The sequence below is a fragment of the Polyodon spathula genome, chromosome 20 (assembly GCF_017654505.1).
Source record: "Polyodon spathula isolate WHYD16114869_AA chromosome 20, ASM1765450v1, whole genome shotgun sequence".
Classification (NCBI taxonomy): domain Eukaryota; kingdom Metazoa; phylum Chordata; class Actinopteri; order Acipenseriformes; family Polyodontidae; genus Polyodon; species Polyodon spathula.
The window spans coordinates 7,909,255-7,928,773 of record NC_054553.1 but is presented as its reverse complement, the minus strand read 5'-3'; the positions used below and the strand labels follow the sequence as shown (position 1 = coordinate 7,928,773).

The 19,519-nt window shown below is 39.5% G+C and overlaps 1 protein-coding gene across 5 annotated transcripts; it reads right to left on the bottom strand.

Annotated features, from left to right (window-relative positions):
* Positions 1-2,427: 2,427 nt before the first annotated feature.
* LOC121295643 (UDP-N-acetylglucosamine--peptide N-acetylglucosaminyltransferase 110 kDa subunit-like) lies at positions 2,428-19,191 on the bottom strand. 5 transcript variants are annotated; one of them, XM_041220558.1, is made up of 23 exons: positions 18,807-19,191; positions 14,986-15,166; positions 14,209-14,452; positions 13,845-13,913; positions 10,175-10,291; positions 9,778-9,857; positions 9,423-9,633; positions 9,077-9,217; positions 8,523-8,623; positions 8,189-8,342; positions 7,726-7,827; positions 7,197-7,376; positions 6,809-6,967; positions 6,598-6,687; positions 6,377-6,502; positions 6,010-6,180; positions 5,806-5,922; positions 5,559-5,723; positions 5,269-5,421; positions 4,852-5,104; positions 3,919-3,978; positions 2,865-2,988; positions 2,428-2,775 (listed from the first exon to the last, which is right to left on the bottom strand). In XM_041220558.1, the coding sequence occupies exons 1-23, from the start codon at positions 18,841-18,843 to the stop codon at positions 2,595-2,597; spliced, it is 3,216 nt and encodes a 1,071-aa protein (XP_041076492.1). In that variant the 5' UTR covers positions 18,844-19,191; the 3' UTR covers positions 2,428-2,594. The 5 variants fall into 5 exon arrangements, with proteins under 5 accessions (XP_041076492.1, XP_041076493.1, XP_041076494.1 ...); XM_041220559.1 differs by having other exon boundaries at positions 9,438-9,633; XM_041220560.1 differs by having other exon boundaries at positions 14,986-15,136.
* Positions 19,192-19,519: the final 328 nt, after the last annotated feature.

The following is a 19,519-nucleotide window of genomic DNA, read 5'->3' as shown; positions in this document are numbered from 1 at the left end:
AGCTAAGGCGGGATGAGCCGCGTTGTAAAAGCAGTCATTTTAACATGCATCATGCAACAGATCTGTCCGCTTTACCCTAACTGTTGCTCAGGAATTGGTTGCAGTTACACAGTTCTAATGCATCAATGTATGACTTACTGAAGTATTTTGTTAGCTACCTCTCAAAGGTTGCATATATGTGACGTTAAACATCAAGACAGATGCTGCTATAACAGCTTATCTTGTTTTTTCATGTCATATACTGAACATCGCCCTACTATGATAATTGAAAGGCACCTCTAAGCCATCTTTCAGTATCAATAGCTAATACCATTAGCAAGCAATGTTCTAGATATACCAGCTGACACCATGTGCAATATTAAAACACATCACTACGTTGTTCATGTATGCCAAAAGTGCATGCTGAGATTATATTTTGGTACATACTTTTATTGCCCATGTAGAATGCTCTCAAGGCTGTATGGCTGAGTTACTTCAGATACTAAATGCTTTCACCATAGGCATACTATAATAGTATATGTGCCATCTACAGATCTTTTACCCTAGAGTAATGTTATTTCACTTCTTCTGCAATGGATTGACCAGCATTGTTTTGGAATTTAAACAATCCTTCATAGGAATTTACAATGGATGTCTTTTTAATTTTTTTTTTTTTTTTTAGCACTGACATAAAATATGCCCTAGAATAAAATAGCATGCATATATATATATAAATTAAAAAAACGTTTTTTTAATTATATATAATTAGAAAAAACGTTTATTTTTTTATTTATTTTTTTACTTCAGAACAGCTTTGTTACATTTTTTTTATTTTTAAACTGGGGAGCAGGTAAGCAGCTTTGGAACCTAAGAAATGTCATCAGGAATACATTTACATTTTTAAAAGTATCTAAGACAATTTAACTTATGTTTAAAACGTGTTCATTTCCACCCAAAATTAAAATGCAGTGACAAATGTGACAAATGTAATTCAGTGGGTGTATAATAATAACAAATGACACAAACACCATATTTGTTTCCAATCATCTCTATTTACAGCAGCACATTTTAAAACATCTTTGAAGTCCAGGCCCCGCCTTTGCATGACATGCAGTTTAACATGGTTGATACGACTGCACTGGAAAAACTACATTAAATTTACGATTTAAAACTACAGGGCTATTTTAAGAGGCTCTCAAAAAAAAAAAAAAAAATAATTTACATGTATGCTGGGGAAAACTGGACCTGCCAGCCGCTAAATCTGCCGACTCCCATTTCCTAGAAATGCATTCCAAAATATGTACAACATAAGAATCAGTACTGCATTCGATAAAATGGCCACAAACAAACCAAAAATGTGATTTTCAACAGTAGCTTTGAGGCTTAACATCTGCACCCTATATAACACATCTGGTGGTGCAGACATCTTTCAGATCATGTGGGACATCTGCTTGTAGATTTTAAAAGGAAACACCAGAGTACAGACCCCGGAGGCCGAGCTATCTCTGGCAAAAAATAAAATAAAAACACACCACACAAACACAAAAAAAAAGTCACAAACCGCAAACATCTGTAGAAATAAGCACAAATCTACATAAGGCTACTCTTAAAACACATTCAAAAGACAAAATGAATTGACCACTCTTTACAAAACATTTCCCCGTAACAAAAAGATAAGCCACATACTTAAATTGTAGTTTTCCAGTGTAGTTCTTATCAAAAGCCAGTGCAGCAAAAGGTACACTAAGTCTCAAACCAGCAAAAATATTTAAATTAATTTTGAAAAGCAAAAAAATTTAAAATAGGATTTAAAAATACTTACCAGGGCCTTTCCACAAGAAGCATAGCCTGCAGATGGGATTGTTAACAAAAAAGCCTAAATAGCAACAGTAAATCTGTTACCAGAGATACATCATGTCAGTGATTTAAACCTTTGGACTAATAAAAGATGCATTCTATACAGCACTGTAAATGCTGAATAGAAACAGACATAGGGAAAGTTTGGTGACCCCCCCCCCCCCAGCAAGTACCAACCACAAGAGCACAGCATGGGCATTAGTTTGAGGAAGGCAATCTGCACTGGAAGCCTGGCAGAGCCAAGTGGCAATTACTTAGAGGGACTCCCATAAGCAACAAATTAGATTAGTATTTGTTTATTCTGTGCCCAGATGAAAAAAAGAGTTTCAACACATCAATAAAAAAGAACTAATTTACTGTGGGGTATATTTTGTTCATGAACAGTCCAACCTATTACATCTACTTTAAAGCTGAATATTTACAAATTTGGGAAGGGGGGTGGTTATCCTGGATCAAAGAAAACAGCACAATTTCTTAACAGGGTAAACAGGTAGTTTCCCCTGACATTTGAAAGGCTATGAAAAGGCTCCAACTTCAGGGGGGACAAAAAAAAAAAAAAAATCTGCAGGTTAGGATTTGAAATTTCTGTTAAAAAAAAAAAAAAAAAAAAAAAAGACAAACCCCCTTGCAGCTAGAAAGCTCTCTGGCAAATGAAGTCTCTTTCAACAAGGCTGCAGGAAAATGTGTTCACAATAAAAAACAAAGACAAAAGGAGAATGCAAGGACATGCTGGGAAACCACTGTTGCAGAGTCCCTGCTCAGGCGGTCTCCGTGGTCTCCAGTGCTTTGGGTTTGAGGAGATGTTCAGGTTTATTTCCAGCGCTGTGGTGCTCCCACATCTGTAGATAGAGCTTCTCCAGGTCCATGGTGTACTGCTTGGTGTTAAAAAGTGGACTGCAGATACGCTGCTTCCACACCTTGGCTCGGATTTTCTTCAAGCTGGTGAGAGAGAACAGGACAGCTGGTCAACAATATAGTTCTCAAATAAAAAAGGAATACGTTTTGCTCCTTAGCGATAGAGGACTTACTACTCCATATCTGTTCCCAGTTTGACTGCCACATCCTCATATTCTTGGCGGTTTTGAGCAATCAGCTCAGTGCAACCAAGGCAGGTGAGTTGGGATGCAGCTACTCGGGATGCCAGAGTCTCTCCTGGAAAAAGGGATTGTTGTTAACACTGGATACCATCTAGGTATTTTATTCCCTATTCCAAACTACAAACATATACCTTTATCAACAAATACATGTTAGTAATTACATAAAACAGAATACATCCTGATATCAATTTAAAACAGTTTGATACCTGGGTCATCAATGCTAGTGGAATGGTAATCATACTAGCTCTATTTCAGTGCAGTTTTTTTTAACCCTTTGCGGCCCGATGTCAGACCCTGTCCAACATCATCAAAAAGACGTAAAGTGCAAGTCTCTAGTCATTTTTTCTCCGGAAAAAGTCGAGAAAACCATTTAAAGGCAGAGTGAGACCAATAGGTGCCAAATGAAACCAAAAAAAAAAAAAAATGGGGCGTGCGAGTTATAGCCCTAGCAGCTGCACCACACGGAGGTAAGCAGACAAACAAAGGAGATAGCTGCTTCCGCATCCAACGCTCAGAGAATATCAGACATTTGCAGAGCTGTTATAGTAATAAAAGAATGACAAAGATCGCATTGTTGAGGAGTTTGGTGATAAAACGAGTGATCAGAAGATGATTTATTACTATGCACGTCTACAAACATGTATGTGAAAAATATAGTGAACACAGGGTGGGGCTTGGCTGGAGATGCAGTGCTGATGTTGCTTAGCATTGCAGTGCCCTTTAAACAGTTTTACTCAAGGAAAAAAAAATTAAAACAGCGCGTGTAAAAATAAACAGCGCATGTGAAAATAAATTGGACCGGACGTGCCTGACAGGCGCTGAATAAATGGACTGCAAAGGGTTAATTAAACAATACAGTTAGGAATGCATTTAAGGGAGTTCATCAGGCCACCCAGTATACCACTGCCTAAATTAAAGTCCTGTGTTAGTATCAACTGCTTGGAGTTGGGAATATTAAGAATGACACCTTGAGGTGAAAAATTACCTGGGAGAAACATCTTTCCACAGCTGATGACTGACTGTTTCCAAACTTGTCCTACCAGAACTAAAAAAAAAAAAAAAAAAAACTTCAACATCAAAACAGGAAAAGTAATCTACTCACAAGCATTTTCAAATCTACACCAAACACCATCTCCAAGCATTTAACTAATGCAGAAGTAGACTTACCATAAATCAAGATGAGATTAAGGACAGGCATTTAGTACACTTTAACCACTGTTAATTAACACAAAAAAGCAAAAATACACAACTTGGTGTAATTTAACTAATAATCTATCAAGACAAACCTATTTAAAAAGTACACATTCATGACAAAAGTATTGGCACCACTGCTTTAGTATTTTGTATGTGCTTCTTTTGCTTTAATTATATTATGGCTTTCAGATGTTTATGATCATTCTTAACTAGTATGTTACATCTTGGTTCTATTACATTTTTAAAATGTACACTTGTTTTAAACGTAGGAGGAGCCAACACGTTTGTCATGAACAAATATTAGAAATTGTGTGTGTGTGTGTGTGTATATATATATATATATATATATATATATATATATATATATAATATATATATATATATGTGTAATTTGTTCTGTTGTATTAATAGACAGCTAATGTTGACTAAATGCTTGTATTGAACTTGTAGTATTACTTATTTACCATTATATTGGTACCACTTGCTTGTTATTATTGCAACTGAAAAGTCAGCATACAAGACCTATTCTGACACTGGACATTGCAAACAAACAAGCACTTCACATTGAAGTAGACAAAATAAAAAGGAACTGAAATGGCACATTGCTAGCTGATGTAATGTATATTTTGTAAGTCACAGTTTATGTTTACAGAAAAGTTCTTTATCATATATACTATTGTTTATATAGTTAGTCCTTCAAAAATCTTGTTTACAAACATATTACCCGGCATGGTGACCATTGGTGTTCCAGCCCACAACACATCCATGCCTGTGGTATGCCCATTGCAAAGTGGGGTGTCCAGGCAAACATCTGCCAGCTGACCCCTGCGCACATGCTCCTCCTTTGGCGCAACAGGGGAGAAGATGATGCGGTTGGCTGGCAGTCCCATGTTCTGGGCATACTGCTGAATGTTGGGCTCCCCCACAGCAGGGAATCGCAGCAGCCACAGAACACTGTTTGGCACACGCTTCAGGATCTACAAGAAAACAAAACACACACAAAAGAGTCATGTCATCTCTGTTCAATATTACAAGGAACACCTGTAATGTCATCTTAAATCATAACACATTTCAACCTTACACCTATGTATCTCGGTACCAAAAACTGGTAAACAAGTACAAAGGAGCTCTAAATACTCACATTTGCCCACATCTGCAAAGTCTGGGGATCAATCTTGTACAGTTGGTTGAAGTTGCAGTACACAATTGCATCCTCAGGCAACCCGTACTGAGAACGTGTTGTCACAATGATGGAGCGAGGGACCTCCTCACCAGTTGCTGCCTTGTTATTAATCTGTGGGTATGTCAGAAAATATGCAATGTAAAACCAAGAAACAAAATACAGGAACTTGGAAATGTTTTTTGCAAAGCACACTAAGTGGCGTTCAAGACATACACTATGATAGCTCTGTATTTAACAGTGATATTTACCTGGGTTGTGGCAAGCCCATTGCTTACAGTGAAACCATTAATGGTGACCTGGATCTGGCCTTGGTTGATCATGTTAATGATGGCCTCAGCAGCTGTGTTCATGGGGATGACTGGCATTGAGAGAGCAGAGTTGCTGTCACTTTCCTGGCCATCAGGACACTTCAACTATAGAGGGATACAGCAGTAAGTAACACACAAGTCATACTCTGACAATAAAACTAAAAGAAAAAAATAAAATTCTGCACACCTTGATCACCTTCACATCTGGTAAACTGTCCAGGAAGGCCTTCAGATCAATCCCATTTAGAACAATGCGATTGTCAAATATTTGTCCGTTGGACTTGAAATCAATCACTGCCTTTTTCTGAAGGGCAAAATAAGAATGTTACCCAAAGAAAAACAACCTCTGAACTGTAAGTTTACCGTGCCAGATAAAATCCCAAGACTTTACCTTGAGGTGTGGGAACATGTTGGCATGGTCCCCAATAAAGAAAGAGTTGGGCATGTAAGCCAGTTTCTCAGAATACTGTTCTGCCACCTCTAGTGGAGACGTCTCTTTATCAGTGATGATGTAATCCATGAAGGGCGCACCACTTGTTCCAGGGTATCCCAGCCACATTGCCTGTGAAAAATAAAAAAAAGTTGAATCAAAGCATTACCCATAACTAAACCTCACAAAGAAACAAACAAAATGCAACTACATACTATAAAATATCTAAAATAATTTAGTTTCAATGGTCTGGCAGCAATAACTAGATCTATTTTGGAGTAGAAAACGAACAAAAATTACATTGATTATATTTATTCAGCAGCGTTACCTGTAACGGTGCAGCACGCAGAGCAAACAGCTCATTGCGTGCGCCCTTGGTGTAGCCATTCATGTTGATGAGAATGTGAATCCCGTCCTGGTGAATTCTGTCTGCTGCCTTTCCGTTACAAGGTATCTGGGGAACAACACAGGACAAGATGCTTGTTTTGATTATTTTTGGATGATTATTAATGTATATATTTTTAATTATAAACAGTTAGTCGTCTCTACCTGGGACAGGTCTGTGAAATGGTGCGACTCAGCCATCACTTTCACACGGAAATTAGTGCCATCATCAGGACTGAGCGCATAACAGAACACCTGAGGACAACAGAGCAAAAGACAGAGATTACCCCAAGGTCAACTTGACATTTAAAAAAAAAAAAAAAAAAATCCTCAAAAAGCAATGACCGAGTAAACAGGTGCTGTTTCCTCCTCTCACCTCAAATTTCTCTGAATTGTGCATGCCAGGGATGGACTGCATGAGATGGGAGGTCGGATGGTTTCCAAAATCAGAGCTGATGTAACCAATACGGAGACGGCCGTTGCTGGCCTTCAAATCCTTTGGGTGCTCATAAGGTGGCTTGTGAAGAACATTTATCTGTTGGGGGGGGGGAGAAAAAAAAAAAAACTTAAATCTACTGGAAACTTTAGCATCCCACAGCATACTCCAATGAGGAGTCTCAATAGGAGAGCAATAAAGCTTAGAAACAAGTGCAGGAAATCAGTCCATAAACTCCCTGTCTACAGAGCACAATGTTTTCACACACACCGACTTTTATTGATACACAGAAAAGTGCTTTAAATACTGATGGAAGTCCAGTCCTTACTTTGTCCAAACACAGGTTCCCGTGCCGCTCTGCGATGGCCTTACGGAAGGCATGAGACAGGGGGTACAGCATACTGTGGTGAGGATGCACAGAGGGAAGACGATTCTTGTCAAGCTGATCAGCCACAATGCTCACCAGCTTTTTCATTCTCTCATCGTAATCGGTCCAGTCACAGACAATCTGAGGGAACGGACACAGTTACAATAGGGAGAGCCTGTGGAGGACTGTTATATACACCCAATCTATGAACAGGATTCAACGTACAGCAACAATACAACTACATTCATTACTCTGACAGGGCATCCTGTGCAATATTTCAGCCTGAAAAAGTAATTGTACGAACTGTGACTTATTTCACTTTCACAAATGAACCATTGCAGTTCATAAGCAATTTAAAATTACAACTTCTGTTACATTTCTGGGAGTGATTATTGTGGACAGAAAAAACAACACCTGGAGCACTGAATTCTACTTTGCATTATTACACATTTGAAATCAAGACCAATAATGGATTCAAACCTTAACATACCTGCAGGCAGTGTGCCAGATTACAATAAGCATCTGGGAAATCAGGCTTCAGTTTCAGCGCAGTCCGATAAGAAGCAATGGCTTCAGGGATATTTCCAGAGTCCTGCAAAACAGATGTGTCAATACTCTACAGGTTAAATTCTTGCCAATTACAGATCATAATTTCAACAGGACTAATGCAACCATGCTCCTTGTGAAATAGCTGCACTTACTACCTTACCTAATTAACGGTCCTAATCAGAGTGCACAAAACCAGTTGCTAGTTTATTTCTGAAAGGTTCAAAACACTACAAATTTCCCCTCCCTCAAAGTTTCAATATTGAAATAATATTTTATGATGCTTCCAATACTGGATTCCATGTACATTAGTTCAAAGAAGTTAACTGTCTGGTTTTGAATCCAAGGAAACTAGTTAACCTTCAGACCACAACAAATAGAGAACATTTTGCCCTGGAACAAAGTACCTTATGAATGGAGGCAAGATTGCTGTGTGCATCTGCAAAGGCAGGGTTTATCTGGATGGCACGTGTGTAACACTGCAAAGCTCCCTGAATGTCTTGCATCTCTTTCAAAGTGTTGCCCATGTTGGAATAGGCATCAGCAAAGGTAGGGCTTATTCTGTAGGAGAAAATAAACAGTCCACAAGGTTTAAACATTTAAAAGGGATTTCAAAGCTTTTCATTTTGTATGACACTGATGTAGGCCAAACTTTTAAAAATAGTCTGACAACACAAATTAAGGTACGGTTCTTTGTGTCCTTCCCTTTGCTGAACTGTATTAAAGTGTTTGTTTCCATACCTGATGGCCTCCTTGTAATGCATTAGTGCCTCCTGCAACTTGCCCTGCTGCTGCAATACACTGGCCAAGTTTGAATGCGCTGCTGCAAACTCTGGGAACACCTGCAACCAAAGAAACATTTTGTCTAAGAGAACCAAGGCAAAATACAGACAAACAAAAGCAACATTACTTGCTGTACAGCAATTCTAGTATTCACTGCAAACTCTTATACCAAATATTTGAAAGACAGACAATTCTTTGCGGAAAATGTTCTCCCTTTCATCTCTACTAATTAGTCTCAGGAGTGACTGACGAACTTTACTAAAATTAACAAAAAGTAGGAGTACATTTTATCTTGAGAATAGGTCCCTCGATTTCAAAGAATATACAAGGTGTCAGGACTGCAGCATCCCCTACTTGCCATGCGGGCATTACTCTGGCACCGCTGAGGATCACAAACCAAGCCACCCAGTCAGGCACAACATCCCTCTTGGTGCAGATTTGCACAAATTTAGAAGTACAGCATGCATTTTCCAAGTCTGAAAAGCCAGGACATATTCAGCCCTCAGTCTTACCTCTAAGGCTTTCCTGTAGAGCCGCACTGCCTCCTCTATGTTGCCCTGCTCCCTCTTGATGTTGGCCAGGTTATTCAGGGAGTCAGCATGGGTGGGACACAGTCGTAGAGCTGTGTTGTAACACTCCTCTGCTTCAGCAACCTGAAGAGAAATTCACATTAGGATCCCCAAGAACCACATCCTTGCTATAAAATAACAATAATAATAATACAAAATATTTTTATAATAAAAAACACACACATGCCGACTATATACACATACCCACACTCAAACATGCATGTGGGTGTTTTTATTTTATGAGACACATACAAATGCTTCCTTTACAGCTGTCTGAACACACACACACCGTGTAGTTTCTTACATTGCCCTTCTCCTTGAGGGCGTTGGCCAGGTTACAATAGGCATCAGGGAAGTGTGGCTGCAGCTCGATGGCACGGCGGTATGTATCAATGGCTAGGTCAATCAAGCCCTGCTCATAATAAACACACGCCAGGTTCCCATGCACTACAGCATGGTTTGGGCTCAGACTGAGAGCTCGCAAGTAACCAGCAACAGCTCTATAGGAGAAACAAAGAGAAAATACTTTGGTATCTGCCTTCAAAAGGGGAAGTGTTTAAAATTAACACAAGCTTTAAAAAAAAAAAAAAAAAAAAAAAAAAAAACACCACAAAAACCCTCTTCTACAGGCGTGCAAAAAATACCTGTCAAAAATGCGGGCTTCTTTCAGCACGTTGCCCAAGTTAATATAGGCATCCAGGAAATTGGGATCTAAAGTTACAGCCTGAAAAACAAAATCAGTTTACCTGTTATTCAGGACACAATATTAATTCAGTTAACTTGTCATCATCTTTAAAATCCTGTTACAATGGATGTTACCATCTTAAATTAATATCAAATACCACTAGCCATTTCCTAGATTGCTTTGTGTGTTCCTTTCATTTCTGATTAAATTTAAGCCTCTTTATTCGCAAGCTGAAGTGACTCCTGTACTTGTATATTTGGAGGACAAATTCAGTGCTCCATGCACCAATACAGATCTTTGTGGCAAGCGAAACACAAATTAAAGTTGCATCCTTATCGTCTAGCTTTTCTGCTTACCTTTTCAAAGTGGTGAATGGCCAACCAGATCTCCCCCTGGGCGTTAAAGACACAGCCCAGGTTACTCCAAGCCACAGCAAAGTTTGGCTGAGTCTCAATGGCTTTCAGGTAGCAGGCCTTGATGTGTTAACAACGAGACCAGAGAAGCAGATGAAAAGGGGAAGTGTAGATTTTCAAAAACAATAGGAGATTGAATAAAAAAATAAAGGGAAGAAAGAAAACAGCTATTAGTATTCATTCTCCAAAAAGCAAAAAGTGAGCCTGCAGCATAGGCTAGCTTGCGCACGTATGTCACTGCCGCGCTAAGCTGCTTGCTTTTTCCTACGCTGCGCTGATCCGACCTGCACCCAGGCACAGGCACACATTCTTTAGTTATGGAGGATGTTTTGGAGTAGCAGCTTGCATTCTCCAGTTATACAGGAACTCTTATTAAATTTCCAACGTTAAAATTAGATGGTTAAGTATATTGGTTCCATGGATTACCAGTGTTTCCAGTAGAATTAAATAAATTAGATTTTAAATTCTTAAGCAAATACAAATTTTCATTTCAACTGGTTTAATGCTTGAAAGTTCATCTGCAATGGATTAATAAAAACCACCATGAATAGATGTTTTTTCTATTAAATCTTTCTGAACAATTCACAACCTCAAATGCAAGTTCTGTGCAAGGGTAACGGTCCCTGTAATGCAGGCGCAAAAACCCACGCTGGCGCATCTGCCGCTCGCTCGCTGCGCAGGCCACTCTAAATCGCTGGTGCAATCGCAGACTCTGCAAGTAAACCGCAGATTGGGTGCAGAAACCCCAAACCAGTTAGGCACACACTCTGTACTTCCAGCTTAAGGGACATGATGTAAAACCTACTTAGGAGCTGTCAGAAAATCACAGCTCCAGTGCATGAGAATTTGTCGCACACCAAGTTTAAGGGAGATTTACTTTTGGAGATTTGTTCTCTGCTAGTTAGGCACTGTGTTCTAATCTCCTTGACCAGCCAACTGTTCCTCAGTTTACTGGAAGGCCGCTGGGTGCCATACTAGCCCAAGACTGCATGCCAAGTCTGCAGTTTCCAGTGCAGAGATTTTTCGCATGCGCACGCTTTGAGCAATATTCGCTGCGCAGCCTTTGCGCTACTGCAGACTCACAGCGCATCAGCCCAGCAGAGCACTGCAAGTCCAAATAAAGAAGAAAAAAAAAAGAAAAAAAAGGAAAAAATAATTAACAAGCTGGAGAGTTAGAAGGTTTTTCTTTTTTGTTGTTGTTTTTATTTTGTATACTGTTTAACTATTGCCAATTTATCTTAAGGCTTTTACATGACTACTAACATTTAAAAAAGAAACAAAAAGTATACTACTGTTTTCAATTACTTGTTATGTTTTAGAAGCCACAAGATAGAAGAATTCAGGCATGGAGTGAAGTGTATTTGTTTCTTTTCGTGGCAGTTACAAACCCGTTACCATATTTTTCGACTTTGTCGGGGGCGGCCGGAGCTGGAAGAGGAGGTGAGGAGTGATGCTGCCCTAGAGTTCCTTTCAGCGAGGCACCTACGCTGGAATAGTTTCACCCACCTGAAACCTTCTAAATAACAATATCAGTTGTGAAAAAACCAAGAGAGACAAAATAAGAAAACAAGAGCGTTAGTAAGAGTCTGCAAATAGTACAGTATCTTTCTTTCGAAATACACAGAAAAAAACTAAAATGAAAAAAAAGTTACTTTGTTTCTCTAGAAGTTTCCGTCTTTTGGTTTCCATTCATGCAGTAAGAAATGGATTTGACTTTTTCAAAAGAAAAGAAAATGGTGGGGGGGCATGTACTTGGAAAGGGTAGGAAGAAAGGCTCTCATTGTCAATTTTAAACAAACACATTTAATTTTACATACACAAAAGGAGGGGGTTGGCTGGCTTGATCTTCCCAAATGAACTGACCACATGTAATTATTACGAATAACCAATCAATAAACTTTATGTTTTTGAACTTGTGTGTAATACCTGCATTCTTTTCTGTCCTGTTTTCTTGAATCCTGGCCAACGGATAGAAATCTGAATATGTAAAACTGAATCTAGATGCCTCCACAGCTCTGAAATAAAGAAGTCAGTGCTTGCTGCGTGCGCACTCTCTCACTATCCCAGTCGCTCTGAAGCGTGCAGTGAAGTGCAAAATGACGTTAGCTGTCTGCTTGGCTCAATGAGAATGGGCACAAACTCATCACATTCAAGAAAGGGACCTTTTTACAAATACCAATAGAAAGTTAGCCCTTTTTTTGGTTAGCTTTATATGAAAAGCTTTGACTCTCTCCCACGCCACAAAGTTTTCCCCAAAACAGAAATCTAGTCCTTTCTTTTGTAATTTAATAAAGATTCAATGAAAACTATTGACAGCTTCTGGCCATAAACGTTTGTGTGTGTGGGGGGGGGGGGGGGGGGGGGGGGGGGGGGGGGGGGGCAGGGGGGGGGGCGGGGGCGGGCATAGCGGGGGAATGTAAAAGGCCAGCACATGTCAATGTTCTTTTACTTTAAAATGCTTTATTTTTGTAAATGAGGGCATTGAAACCAGAGAAAAGCAAGTACAGGATTGGCTGGAGTTGGCAGGCTCAGCCAATCCCAACTCAGCGCCTCGGCTGCACGCCTGGGTCCTCAAACAGACAGCTACTCTGCGCGTACACTCCACAGGTCCCTGTGCAGGCGCGCGGGGCTCGGAACGACAGATCAGAGGGGTGCAGTCGGACAGACTGCCTCAGGCTCCTCCCCGTTCCTCACCCCTGTGGCACTGTATAAGATGGCTTGTAACCAGGAGTGTAAATAAAACACAACAGCCAATTCCACTAAGTTCACTCTACTCCCACTCTAATGGCAGCTAAAAAGCCAAGCAGCAAAAGCTTTTGCCATAATACATTATCTTTAGTTTTTGTTTTGTTTGCTGCTTTTGGCTGACAAAACTATAAGCCATCTTATTTCTTATAGCAAATTACTATATTTATCAGTCCATTTTATCACAAGACTAAACCAGCACCATCCTTCCAAGCTCAATCTGGAACTTGTCTTTTTATTTATACATGGGCGTATACTGATATTAGATTTTACTAGCCTTTCTTCCTGGTGTTTCTTCAGGTGTTGAAGTGGAGTGGCTAATGGGAATAGTGAGGACTTAAAATACAGGCGCTTTAACTTAGCTTTCAGGGACAGGGCTGGGTCTGTTTTTTATCTCTTTATAAATGTGCGTCAAAAGTCTTAAGCAAATTCCTTTTTTTTAAATTTTTTTTATCTCCAAGTGTTTTCTGCCCTTATCTCCAGCAGCCATGTTGTCCTACGCTGAGCAAAAGGTACATCTGGATTAGGAGGGTTCACATTCAGAAACACGCTGGCCATCCGTTTGAAGGGCAAAGGGAACCCTACTTAGTTAGGGTGAAGGGCAGGATTCATTTATTTTTTACCCTGCTAAGAACAGTGACAAGGAAGGAGGAGTGGGGAGCTGGCTGTGCACCGAGGCTTGTGTCCAGGTTTGCATCAGTTCTGCAGTTCAGACACTGCATTCGATTACCTCATCCTCAGCGAGAGACCTTCACATTTCCTCAACAGTGAATTACTGAGCTATTCAGCTGGCTGATTGTGTGCATGTTTTTTTTTCTTCTCTCAAATAAAAATAAATAAAAGCTCAAATTAACCAGGCCAGACCTACCTTAGCTTCTTCTAAGCGACCCAGGGCTTTGAGGAGATTCCCTAGGTCACTGCGAACACAATACAAATCCTGGAGAAAAACAACAAAAAACGAAATACAGCAGTTAGAAATTATCGCAGCAAATCTTAATTTGTGGACAAGTATTAATATCAAAAATGTAAAAATTACCAGATATTTCTTTTTTTTTTTTTTTAAAACGTGCTATACTAAAGTGTACTTTAAAGATCCCGCATTGACTTTAAAGGGCATTAGCACCACTGCATTAAACTGCACATTATACAATACAGGTACTGCAAGATTTGCTACTACATACAATTCTAGGGAGGGTCAGTACTGAGTGGAGTGCGTGATACTTGGTACTAACCGGGTTATACTGAAGAGCAGACACATAAGCCTGCACAGCTCCCTCCATGTCTCCTGCTGCCACCAGTGCTGCTGCCAGGTTGATGTATCCATCGATGAAGTCCGGTTTGAGCCTCAATGCATGCCGGTAGTGCTCAATGGCCTCCTGCAACTGCCCACGCTCCTTGTACACATTACCCAGGTTGGAGTAAGCCTCAGCCAGCATCGGGTTCTGCTTAATAGCCAGAGTGCTGAAATGCGCCGATCTGCAATGGGAGGACACACCCAAATTACAAACCTTGTGAATAAAGCTTCAAGTTCACACAAGTTAAAGCCTAGGGTTATACAAGGGTTGAGCTGAAATTGCTACTTGCCTAAGAGTTGGATGAAACTGAACTGCAGGTAGAAATATGATATCAGTCTGACATTTCTAATGTTACTGAACCCTTTACGTGCCTATGCAACAGTGTATTTCAAAAGACTTCTACTGCTGTTCATAACAAAAGTTATTTAAAAGTAATTAATAACGATGAATTAGTATTGTGAAAGGTTAGAACAAAAACAAGGACAAAACAGTATTGTGTACAGAGAGAGAGAGAGAGAGCTGAGCACTTCACAATAGAGCCAAAATACCAGTGTAGAAAACAGAGAGCAGGTGAAAAGATTAAGACGACAGCACGCCAATGCTCTGCGGGACAGAAAGAATTGTTTAGAACCGCAATCAAAGCACTGTGTCCTAGCACGGCAAACAAACAAGGAAACAGTTCGTAAAGCAATCCTAAGTATTTCCACTTTTTACCTGTCAAGTCGACGACATTGGAAGTGGATGGAGGACAGCAGCAGCAGAACACCTGTGTTGTCCGGCTCTTGTCTCCACAGCTGCATGCAGTGTCGCTCTGCAGCCTCAAAATCACCAGACTGGTACTCACGATGTGCCAGCTCTGCCAACCCTTGGAATGAAAGCACATGTTTTGTTGGTTCTGGAGCAGTCACCAACACATCCGAGGGGAAAACAACAAGTTAGAGAATGGAAAGAAATACAACCAAATAGAATGGAAAAACAAAACTAACATGCAGAAAAAACATGCTGTTAAAAGAAAAGTGGAGACTGATAAACTCATAAATAAAACAATTAACTGAACGCTGCAGGTCTGCATACAGGCCAGGGATAAATAATGCCCAACCAGTACACTACTGTGCCCATAAGACACTGTAGCTGGGCAACAGCCAAGTATCATCCCCTGGTTGCATCTCAAAGTATACAAGCAAGAAAGCACAAGAGGGATTGAAAGTTGGCATACAATGACAATGTAGCAAAAAGCACTGCACGTTATGCATATTTAGCATTCTAAAAATAACTGATATTAAAAAGAAAAAAATATAAGTACTGTAAATATACGTTTTTCCCTACTTTATGCAATCGGTTTGTAATGTTGCATTAGTAGCACAGATTCCTTTAACAGCGTTAGAACAGAGAAGGTTAGTGATCAGGTGCTCATAGTGGAAACAAGTTGTTCCTGACTGCTTAGCAGTTTGAACCTTTCCAGGCTTCATGAACTTAGCCTAGACATGCCTAAGCTTGGGTTACCACTCTGAGTCCTTATCAGTAGACGAGCTGGTTAGCACATACACCACCACCTGGACTGGTATCTTAGACAATGTAGCACCAATTTAGAGTGTCTTAAGAAAGCTTACATTGGTTTAAAGATACAACTCGCAAGATGAAATATGAGGGTCGAAAACTAGAACGGAGATGGTGTTGGCTAGATCATCGTATCCTAAATTTAACTGAAACTAAAATATTCCTAGATTTATTTTTGCTACCCTAGATAAAGGAATTAATCTTTCCCCTAATAGTCCCACCCTTGACACGGGCTCCTCTCGCAGCTGCAATGACTTCTTACATTTCTTTAAAAATAAAATACTACACATCAAAAATTTGATTCCATGCACTCTGTTAAAAAGGACTCCAGCACAATTTTACCAACTACACCTATTACAGCTACTATGGGGGCTTTTTCTTCGATTATTATGCAGAAACTGACACAGCTAGTTCATCATATGAGAGCTACTACATGCTCTCTTGATCCTATTCCTAACACAATTAAAAGATGTTTGTGGCATTAATACCCACATTTAAATTATAAATGTTTCACTTTGCTCTGGTATTGTTTTCTCAACCCTTATGGTAGCTGTGGTAAAGCCTGTGCTTAAGAAACACAATTTGGACCCTGAAGTCCTCAATAACTATAGGCCAACCTCAAGCCTACCATTCTTAGATAAGGTTCTAGACAGAGTTGTTGCAACTCAATGGTACATTCGAGAAGTTTCAGCATGGTTTTTGTGCTGCACATAGCACCGAGACGGCCTTTGACAGATTTGCTGATATGCTCATCTAGATCCAAGTACTGCCTTTGATACTGTACACCATTCCATGAATTGTCTTGAAAGCAAAGTAGGACTGTCTGGCCTTGCCCTATCCTGGTTTAAATCTCATCTTTCCGATAAGTTTCAGTTCGTCTCTATTGGGGAAGTAAAAATTGGTATTGGAAGTTGTCTGTGGTGTTCCACAGGGCTCCATTCTAGGTCCCTTCTTGTTTTCATTATATACGCTACCGTTAGGTGACATCCGCAGACACAGAGTGTACTTCCATTGCTATGATGATGATATAGAGCTATATTTGTCCCTAAAGACAGGAATTTCTTCTGCCTGGGTGTTTTTAGCTACTTGCCTTACAGACATCAAGCACTGGATGTCACAAAATTTTCTAATGTTGAATTCAGATAAAACAAAGGTTATGCTAGCGGGCTCACAGAACCAACTAAAAGTTAATGTGGTATTACATGAGCTCGACCCTTGGAAGTCTCTCAAAAACTTAAATATAGAAATTAATAGTTTGGGGTCATCTTTGATCCTGATCTCTCATTTGAGATTCATATTACTTCTATAATACAGATTACTTCTGTATCTGATGCCAAGAGACAAATGCATGCATGTCTAGAATGTATTATTGTAATGCACTTTTTTCTGGTGTCCCAAAATGTGCGGTATCCCGCTTGCAGTTTGTTCAGCATACCGAAATAGAATTCTTACTAAAAATCAGGAAAAGTGAATATGTTACCCCTGTTTTGGTCTATTTACAATGGCTCCCTGTCCAGTACAAAATTGATTTTAAGGTTTTGCTGTTAACTTACAAAGCCTTAAGTGGAGTAGCACCTAGTTATTTGCAGGAGTTACTGGCCGGATTTGCAGGAGTATCTTCCAAACCGGGGCTGCTGGTTATTTCTAGGATCAACAAAAGCACCATGGGAGGTAGGGCTTTTTCTTGTAGAGCTCCTAAATTATGGAATGCTCTGCCTTCGTTTGTTAGAGAAGATGGGACCCTTACAGGTTTCAAGTCATGACTAAAAACGCAGGCTTTCTTATCTTAGTGGGTTTTAACTTCAAATTTGCTGGTTTTGTATTCTATATAATGTGATTTAAATGTTCTAATTGTGCCAGTTGTATGTGTGACATGCTATACAAATGTATCGTGGTCTTTTTTTCTGCTATGCACTGTACAGTGCTTTGCGATACATCTGTATATAAAAAAAACGTCTATATAAATGCAATAAATAAAAATAAGTATTTAAAAAAAAGGTAGTTACAAAAGTTCAACAAAACCTGGAATGGTTCCAACTGCTTTGTAACCCGAGACATTTCCTTCCCTGCCAAATACTGTATTGGACAGTACTATAACACATACATGCTTTCAAAGTCATGCAAACAGAGAATGTAGACAACGGGGCAAAAAAACGTGATTTAAAAAAAAAAAACACATACAGGATTGACAGGTGGACTGGAAACTCCTAAATGTAATGAAACAAAACGTCTATGATGATTGATAATGCCAGCTAGAGTAACATTGATACCAGGGAAACCCCACCACCAAACAATGAAGATTTTCCAGAAAGCTCGATGAAGATCCACCACCACCTACGGTTCGGCATCTTGAACACTGAAATCACTCACAGGCCTTTTTTTTTTTTTTTTTTTTTTTTTTCCCCAGTAAACAAAGCCTGAAACTGGGCCTACCACATTTTCTGCGTTCTCACCCAGCCTTCGGTCACCGCCCTGTAATCTCGAATTTGGGCAACATCTGGGAATCTAAAATGCCTACAAATAATTTAAACCAAATTCTGATTCCAACTTCACAATACTAAATACCAAAGAAATGACTCAAAACCAGACAATTATATACATTACAGTGTCAAGATCCTCGAAGTAGGCTGTGCTGTTCTTCGAATCGGAAAGAAATGTAACTCAGCGTGAGTTCAGAAATTGGTTAGAATTGGAAAAACAAACATTTAATGAATACGATTTTAAAATATTTCATAAATACACCAGTTTTGATCCGAATTATATTTTCAAAGTATGCCTCTCCAGAATGCAGACATGCAAATATACCATAACATTTATTATTGAGATTAGTGGTCACAACAACCACTGAATTTATTTAGTCGGTGCAATTTAACAACTTACATATACTGCCTCTACAACAAAGCTGTGTGCGCACTAGCGTTTCTAAGCAGTTTAATTATTTTATTTAAGTATTATTATTGTATTACTATATTATTTACCTGTGCTGTCAGCCACGTTGCCAACTGAAGTTGCCATTCTGTCGATGTTGTACTTTTTTTAAATTCAGTAAACAAATAAAATGGATGAGAATATTTGTTGCTGTTTCTATGGTTTGTCGTTTACTTCCACACGGTAGAGGCCGCGGGTTCTTTTTTTCTGTAAGTTATTTATCTCGCTGATAAACTACCTTCCAACTAATAATATTTACTGTGGTATACCTCACCAACCAGTATTGTCGTGTACTATTAATCTAAGCTTTTCAATTTTTACTACTTTCGTTTTTGTATAGCAAAACGTCTGATATTTATACTACCAACCGCTTTGCTGATAAGTCGCAAATACACCTATGGCGTTAGCAAAATTCCGCTAGCATTATCAATGCCGAGCCCCTGAAATGGCGGATCATGCTGGCACTACTTCCGCTTACACATATAGTTCCAATAGTTGATCCGCAATAATGTTGAGAAAGTAATTCTCAGCATTGTTTTGTGGATTATTATTATTAAGGCGTACTTAAATGATTTTAATAGCAGTACATGTTAAGCTCCAAAGGGTTTTAAGTTCGTGAACATTTTTCCAGTTGCGTAGATGTATATGTTGACGATCTCAGTGTGTTAGGGTTAAGACGGGGCTGATGTATTACTCCGCGGTAGCATTGCGGCAATAGAAGCCACAGTGCGCATGTGCAAATGTGTACTATAGGGACTGCGTG

Excerpts from the sequence above, each read along its gene's own strand:
- LOC121295643 (XM_041220558.1), bottom strand. The coding sequence starts at position 18,843 with ATGGCAACTTCAGTTGGCAACGTGGCTGACAGCACAG. Across the intron at positions 15,167-18,806 it reads CAACGTGGCTGACAGCACAG|AACCAACAAAACATGTGCTT; the intron begins GTAAATAATATA and ends TGACTGCTCCAG. Across the intron at positions 6,181-6,376 it reads TGCGTGCTGCACCGTTACAG|GCAATGTGGCTGGGATACCC; the intron begins GTAACGCTGCTG and ends TATTTTTCACAG.